The sequence below is a fragment of the Anoplophora glabripennis genome, unplaced genomic scaffold, assembly GCF_000390285.2.
Source record: "Anoplophora glabripennis isolate ALB-LARVAE unplaced genomic scaffold, Agla_2.0 scaffold54, whole genome shotgun sequence".
In the NCBI taxonomy this organism is placed as follows: domain Eukaryota; kingdom Metazoa; phylum Arthropoda; class Insecta; order Coleoptera; family Cerambycidae; genus Anoplophora; species Anoplophora glabripennis.
In genome coordinates this window covers 1,693,789-1,702,795 of record NW_019416241.1, presented here as the reverse complement: position 1 = coordinate 1,702,795, position 9,007 = coordinate 1,693,789, and the positions used below count along the sequence as shown (strand labels likewise).

The following is a 9,007-nucleotide window of genomic DNA, read 5'->3' as shown; positions in this document are numbered from 1 at the left end:
TGTTTTGCGTTAGGGACTTTGCTGTGCGCACCACCGGCACAGGGAGGTCCTTAAAGGAAGCAGGGAGAGTATTTCTGAAAATGGATAGAGAGCAACGAAGAAACTATATTCTTTGGTACTGGATTTATCTTTATAATATTTAATGACTAGGTTTTGGAAGAATAACTGACGGATATCTAATAATTGTGCTTCTTTATAAAGTACATCTGATGGATACCAATAATTTTTGATGTGAATAATCTTAAGTAGCCACTTCTGCATGCATACAAGCTTTTTTAAATGAGTATTTGTAGCTCCACCCCATATTATTATTCCATAACTAAGATGGGACTGCACCAGGGCATAGTAAAGAATTTTTAAATAGCGTTCGTTAAATATACATCTATAAAGCTTATCTACTTATCAAGGTTCTCAACTTTTTCACTATATAGTCAATATGATGATTCCATCGAAGATTTTTATCAATATATACACCTAAATATTTAATTGCATCTGTCCTTGATATTTCTATATTTGTATCTAACTGAAAATTAAGCGTTTTATAGGTTGGCAATGCGTCATTATAACAGGCAAATGGTAAGAAAAAGGTCTTCTTAGTATTAATTGTTAGGAGTTTGAATTTAAAAAAACGCATTATTTCAGAAAAATCTTTTTCAGCAATATTTCTCAATTCTAACCAATTATCCGTTGTATAGTATACTGCCGTATCATCAGCAAAACTAATAATTTTGCCTAGTGAAGATTGTTTAAACAAGTCATTAATATATATGTTAAAAAGTATCGGTCCCAGGACAGTACCCTGAGGCACCCCGTATTTCACCACTCTCTTGGAACTTACTTGCTCACTAATTTTAACGCTTTGCTCTCTATCCACTAGGTAGCTTAAATCAAATCCAGTACAACACCCCAATATTTTCAAGTGTTTTTAATAATTCTGTATGAGAAACAGTGTCGAGTGCTTTAGCCAAGTAAACAAAAATACAAAGCGCCTTTTTATTTTTATCTAAAGATTTATAAATTTCAGCAGTTAAATCAGCCATTGCATCCTCCGCTGACATAGCTTCTTGGAAGCCATATTGTTGCTTTGATAAGATGTTGTATTTGGACAAATATTCAGTTATTCTCTTTCTCAATATTTTTTCATATATTTTTGACAAGTTGCTCAGCAGCGATATTGGTCTATAATTTGTAACGTCTAACTTATCACCGGATTTAAATATAGGCTTTATTAATGCTTGTTTAAACAACTTTGGGAATACTCCATTTTTTATTGATAGGTTTATTAGAAAACTCAACGGCTTACAGATAAAAGGTGCAATTGTTTTTAACGTTTCTGATTTCAAACCGTCAATACCTGGAGATGCTGCCTCCTTCAACTGCATAATAACCTTTTTAGTTTCACTCTCATTAGTTTGCTGAAGAAAGATTGATTGTAAAATTTTTGTCTGTTTACATTTATATTCTGAGTCATACTTTATTTTACTAGCTAATGAACTCCCTATTTGGCTATAAAATGCGTTAAAAGTTTCAGCAATTTCAATTGGATTATTGGTTACGTTGTCATCCCCAGTTTTTATTTGTTTAACTTCACTAATGTTAATTTTATTTCCATTTATATTTTTTAGATTTTCCCACAATTTTTTATTACAATTTATATTGTTTTCTACTAACGACTGGTAATAACTAATTTTAGATTTCTTTATTAAATTGGTAAGCAAGTTTCTATAATTTGTATATTCTCTTTTTGATTCTATATTATCCGGATTGTTTTGTACTTTTTTGTATAGTGCATGTTTTTTGTTAATCGACTTTACTAACCCATCAGTAATCCAGAGTGACCTTTTCATTTGATTTCTCTTTATCAACTTTTTGGTTGTACATTTATTAATGTTTTCTTTTAAATAATCAACAAAATATTCTGTTGCCATGTCTACGTCGCCCTGCTGATACAAATTATCAAATGATTCATTTTCAAGAGTTTGATTTAGTTTTTTATAATTTAAATAAATTTTATATCTTTTCTTATAATTCATTTTATTTTTTATTACAGATAGGCTAGACACACGAAGAACAGTTGAATACTACTTTGCAAGATAACTGGAAGAAACAACTCATAGTTTAGTTTTGTCCTTATAAACATATGGTCAATACATGTTGCACTCTTGAAGACTAAATACGTTTTATAATTATTGCAGATAATTATAATTATTATTGTAATCTATCGTTTTGTTTTTATTATAACCAGAATTATAACCTAGGTGTGCTTGTTACTTGCTTCTGTATATTATAAGAAAATTCAGCTTTTATTACCTATTTTATTGTCAAAGCAGTTTGTTGTATATTACATAAACAGTGAAATAAATAAGATAATTTGGTGCTGTTCTTTTTTTTTCATCCCTTATCATCACCCAGAACAACAAGAGAATTGTACTTTTCTTTTTATGCATCAATTCTAATCTAAATAAAAATAATTTAATTTGTCACATTTTGATAACAATAAAACGAATTTAAAATATTATTGAAAAAAAAATTATTTTTCATATTTTGTTGCAAAACAGTTTGATCAATATCATTCATGTCATTATTAGAGTTCACAATTTAAATAAAAAAACAAATCTATACTGTTTGAATAATTAATTATTTTAAAAACGTTGACAAACCCGCTTAAATATGCTATAGTAATATTAATACAGTGTCGGAAAGTCCCCATGGTTCGTCGGCCGTTACGTGAGAGCGATAAAGAAAGTCATAGAAATCCGTGCGATAGAGAAAGATGGCTATAATGAAGGTGTCTAATAGTCACCACCCATTTCGCCCTTCCACAAATAAGATCCACTTCTTATTTGTGGAAGGGCGAAATGGGCTGTGACTATTAGACGCCTTCATTATAGCCATCTTTCTCTATCGCACGGATTTCTATGATTTACTTTATCGCTCTCACGTAACGGCCGATGAACCATGGGGACTTTCCGACCCTGTATAACTACGCCCACCCAAACAAACCACTTTACCACTTCGATGAAAATTTTTAAAATAATATTTATAGGTTTAATTATTTATAATCAAATAAATTCAATAAACGGTAAGAACGGCTGGCCACATCGTCATGGGGTCCCAAGAAATATACTATCAGTTGTAATGCTGAAAGAAATAACATAAAAAAAATCTCCGTGGTGACGGTACTTCGGCTGCAAGCGTTGAAGCGACTATAAGACCTCTTTTATGCACGCGTTTAGTATTTTGTAATTAGTTTTACTTTTACAGGATATTATTTTATGATAACCTAGGCAATTGAATGTACAAATTATTATTTCTAACGAATTTGTGACGTTCTAAAGAATTAATCCCTAAAAATTTCGGACAAGCGAAAATGAAATGTGTGTTTTCTCTGCACATAAGAAATTTATTACCAATATTATTATTATTTACAACAAACGAATGCAAGATACTTGACTTGATATTACCATTATTGTTTAGACAAAGTTTTCCAGAAGAATGAGGACGCGAATAAATTTTTCTTAGCAAAAGTAATATTGTCATTAATGTCATCATAAGATGGCATTGGAGAATTTCTACGTGTATTTTCAAATAACCAACAGGTTTCTTGATCAAGTTTCTGTAAACTTAAATATGCAATAGTATAATTTAAACAAATCCACAATATCCAGTTTTTGAAGAGGTCTTACCGATGTGTCAAATGTTTCTAAAAAATTCTTAAAGTTATTCGTAGAAGGCGTGTTTAAAGATTTAAATTCTAGTATTTGTTCCAAATAAGTACCTATCTGTTAATAAACGTTTATCTTGATAGTTATTGATTAATAATAATAATAATGATAATGATAATTATAATGATAATCATAATCATAATCATAATGATAATCATAATGATAATGATAATTAAGAAGAAGAACAAGAAGAGGAAGGAGAAGAAGAACAAGAATAAGAAAAAGAACAAGAAGAATAAGAAGAATAATAATAAGAATAATAAGAATAATAATAAGAAGAAGAATATGAATAAGAATAAGAAGAAGAAGAAGACTAAGAAGAAGAATAATAAGAAGAGTAAGAGTAAGGATAAGAGTAAGAATAAGGATAAGAGTAAGAATAAGAATAATAAGAAGAAGAAGCATAAGAAGAAGAAAATGAAGAAGACGAAGAAGAAGAACAACAGCAACAACAACTGCAACAACAGCAACAACAACAGCAACAACAACAACAGCAGCAACAACAACAGCAACAAAAAGAACAACAAGAACAAAAAGAAGAACAACAAGTACAAAAAGAACAACAAGAACGACAAGAACAACAAGAACGACAACAACAACAAGAACGCCAAGAACGACAAGAACAACAACATCAACAAGAACGACAAGAACAACAAGAACGACAAAAACAACAAGAACGACAAAAAGAACAAGAACGACAAGAACAACAAGAACGACAAAAAGAACAAGAACGACAAAAAGAACAAGAACGACAAAAAGAACAAGAACGACAAAAAGAACAACAACGACAAAAAGAACAACAACGACAAAAAGAACAACAACGACAAAAAGAACAACAACGACAAAAAGAACAACAACGACAAAAAGAACAACAACGACAAAAAGAACAACAACGACAAAAAGAACAACAACGACAAAAAGAACAACAACGACAAAAAGAACAACAACGACAAAAAGAACAACAACGACAAAAAGAACAACAACGACAAAAAGAACAACAACGACAAAAAGAACAACAACGACAAAAAGAACAACAACGACAAAAAGAACAACAACGACAAAAAGAACAACAACGACAAAAAGAACAACAACGACAAAAAGAACAACAACGACAAAAAGAACAACAACGACAAAAAGAACAACAACGACAAAAAGAACAACAACGACAAAAAGAACAACAACGACAAAAAGAACAACAACGACAAAAAGAACAACAACGACAAAAAGAACAACAACGACAAAAAGAACAACAACGACAAAAAGAACAACAACGACAAAAAGAACAACAACGACAAAAAGAACAACAACGACAAAAAGAACAACAACGACAAAAAGAACAACAACGACAAAAAGAACAACAACGACAAAAAGAACAACAANCAGTGCAGGAATGAGGGAAACCTGGAAAACCTCATTAATTAGGGGGGTGATCAAATGCCTACCGGTGTCAATCTCCCACATTGACCCAAGCCAACATTCTTCCACCCTACCATACCTGCACAGAGGGTGCCAATCCTCCGTGCAAGCATAGCTAATCTACGGTCTACCGGCCGCGGGATTCGAAACCCGAGCAGATGGACACATCGATTTAAGTACTGACGCCTTAAACCGTGCGGCTATCGACCGATTAAGTTTATACAACGTAAAACAAGCAAATGACGCGGATCAAAGTCAGTTTGTATTCCGCTTCACTTCGTAGCGTTGTTTACGGCGGTTGTCATGGCAACGAGGCGGCCAACAGGGGAATAAACTACCCCATTGCGTGGGATAACGAGAGTAATGTACCCCGTATAATATATTTTTTGTTGATAATGTAATGCTTAGATCGTAATTATAAATGTTATGAAGCTTCCGTATCGCATAGAGATAAAAATAATACTAGAGTCAGCTTTTTAAATAAATATATAAACTCTTTGCAAATCTTAACATTTTAATTGTAATATTGTCACGAAGTGAATAAACTTCTTACAAACATCATATTTTGAGTTAATTATTTGATAATTAATTTCACAAGTAAAACTGGTGACGAGGATGGGATTGTGTGTCGTTTAAATCTATGAAGAATTTGAGTGATTTAAATAAACTTGAAAAGTTGAAGACACCGCGATTCTACAACAAAAAAACGGGAAGTGAAAGACTGTCGATTGACGCATTGAAGTGACCGTCGATTAGAAGCTCATCTTCGAAGACAAGAATCACAACCGACCAGCCAAGGCCGTTTCGCATTATTTTCCTTCTGACCTTTATTATAATTCACCCACCTATTCTCTCTGAAAATCTTTTGAGAACAATAGGCTCGCTATTCAATGTGAATATCTAGGTTAAGAAAACATCGAAAATCAATTCAAACAAAATCTCAAATCCAATTCTAGTCAAATTTTAGTTGTAAGTTTAATTTAGTACAAATTATTCCTGCAAATAATTTAGCCACAAAATTTAATTTTTATTTTTAAAACTTTGAACATATCAGATTTAATAAATCCTTTGAATAAATTAAAAATTTCCAAGTCAAATAAAATGGCTACAAGCGGAGAACCGAATCTACTTCCACCTATAGATTATCAACTGTTACGATTATATATTGAGAGTATTCCCAAATATGACGGAAATCCTTTTGGAATAAAAACCTTTATAAATTCTTGTGATAACTTGGTTAATCAATTCTTCCATGCAGACAGGGATGCTTTAAATACTTTCATATATCAGGCAATTTTAGGAAAATTAGTAGGCAAGGCACAAATGTTAGTAGGCTCGCGCATAGAAATTAGAAGTTGGTTGCAAGTCAAAGAAATTTTAAGATTAAATTTTGGTGACCAAAGAGACATAAAATGTTTAGAACATGACCTATTAAATTTAAAAATTTCTAAAAATGAAAATTGTCACAGTTTGGTTTAAGATGTCAGGAATTGCGTAGTTTATTAGTCAGTAAATTAATTCATGCAAATAAAACGTTGCAAGAAAAAGAATTTTACTCAAAACATTATGAACAAATGGCATTAGATACATTTACTAGAGTTTTAAATCCGATGTTACAATTTATGATTAGAGTTCAGCAAGTAGAATCATTAGAGGTTGCAATTTCAAAAATTCATGAAGAAGAAAATTTTTCAAATTATAGTAAATCTTTTCAAAATTCAATTTTTTCAAATAAATCAGACTATCAAAAACCAATGCTACCATCATCCCAAATTAAACAACCACAATATAATATTATGCCACGACAAACTGTAGGCTACAATCAAAATTTTTCACAAATTCCAAATCAATTTAAAAATCAAAATTTTCAATCTCAAGCGCCAAGACAAAATTTTCCATCACAACCAATCAATATACAACCCAGACAAATGCCCCCGCAAAAATTTCACACCAATAGCAAAGTTTTTGGAAAACTACAACCAAAACCAAACAATTTTCAACCAATGAATGCAAACCCTACATATAAACCAACACCAATGTCAACAACATCTCACAGACTTGTACCAAGATTCCAAAATACATTCCAACCAACAGGACCAAGAAATTGGACATCAGAAGAACTACACAATGTAGAAGATACAACTGAAGACGGCTGCTACCAAGAAAATTACCACCAAGAACAATTCCAAGAAATTTATCAAGATTGTGACCCGACTATTCAAGAACCTCGAGAAAACTAGGACATGGAACAAGAAGACTCACAACAAATTCCAAATTTTCCTACGGCTGTAACCCAGAACAATCCTACATAGAACTCGACGAAAATGAACAATTCCCAAACGAAATAAACGCCCTTAAATTAGCTTGTCCATTACCCTATATTGAAATTCAAAATCCTCCAATGAAATTATTAATAGACACTGGTTGCGCATCTTCAATTATTCGTCCTTCCATAATCGAAAATTATTATCCCTCTTGTATTTATTTTGATAAAACTGAACTAAAAACTTGTGTTGGTACAACAAACGCTCGTTGTAAAGCAGACATTCCAATTTTTGAAGAATTTAATTCCGATATTTTCATAACTGTTATTCTACATGATTTCCATGAATATTATGATGGACTAATAGGTTTCAATGATCTTCAAAATTTACAATTATCCATAGATTTTTCTCAACAATCTTTATGTAACCCAGACAGATCAATAAACATTCCAATTTACCAAAGAAATCCAAATGACATTACAAAACGTTATTCTGTAAATGCTCACGAAGTTTTAAGAAGAAATTCCCGTTGACGCTCCCGATGGTGACGTATATATTCCATATCAATCAACAGATGATCTTTTCATTCCAGCCTCCATAAGTACATGTCGCAATGGTTATGTTACTGTAGAAATTTATAATATGTCTGAAGAAGCTCAATTTGTCGAATTTGAAGAACCCCTTTCCGTTGAACCTTTTCTAGAAAATTTTGATTCCTTTGATTATGATATTAAATCTCCCGCTTCATCTAAAAATCATAATCTTGAAAGTTTGTTTCGTCTAGAACATCTAAATCCAGAAGAGAAAAAATCCCTTTTAAACATTTGTGATAAATTTCAGGATATCTTTCTAAAACCAGGTGATCTTTTAACTTTTCACAATTCTGTCAAACACGAAATTAGAACAAAAGATGAAAATCCCATTTACACAAAATCCTATAGATTCCCACATGTCCATAAATAAGAAGTAAAAAATAAAATTGAAAAAATGTTACATGAACACATAATTAGACCCAGTATAAGTCCATGGTCCTCACTAATTTGGATGGTTCCTAAGAAAAACGACGCTTCCGGAATTTAAAAATGGAGACTAGTTGTTGACTATCGTAAATTAAATAACAGGACTATCGAAGACCGTTACCCCTTACCTAACATCACAGACATTTTGGACAAATTAGGCCGATGTAACTATTTTACGACACTTGACTTATAGTCCAGACGGTATCTGTTTCAAAAAGCCAGATTTGGGTGAATCGTATATCCACGGAGATTTTTGGCTTTTTGGCTTTCAAATATCATTAGAAAAAAAATTTTCTATGCGCATAAAAAAAACGTGGGCTTAACTTTTGGCGGCACAATATGTTCCAAAAAATTGGAAAAATGTCATATTTTTCTTCCTATTTAATTATGTATCTTTTTAAGAGTCGACTTTAAGCGGAAATGGAAGAGGAAAAAAATGTTTGTAATTAAATTTTTTACAATACATGACTGGTTACAAATCGAATGAATCATGATTATTATGGTAAAAATCGAAAAAATCACAAAAATGGGGTTAAAAAACAATACTTCTTAGGGAATTTTTTTGGGGTATTTAAATTGGGTG

General features: G+C 31.6%; 1 protein-coding gene across 1 annotated transcript in view; it reads left to right on the top strand.

Annotated features, from left to right (window-relative positions):
• Positions 1 to 3,555: 3,555 nt before the first annotated feature.
• LOC111692144 (GATA zinc finger domain-containing protein 14-like) overlaps positions 3,556 to 9,007 on the top strand; it is a 9,718-nt gene continuing 4,266 nt past the window's right edge. Inside the window, exons 1-2 of the mRNA XM_023455912.1 lie at positions 3,556 to 3,599; positions 4,220 to 5,107. Coding sequence (XP_023311680.1) covers positions 3,556 to 3,599; positions 4,220 to 5,107 — 932 coding nt within the window. The remainder of the gene's footprint in view (positions 3,600 to 4,219; positions 5,108 to 9,007) is intronic.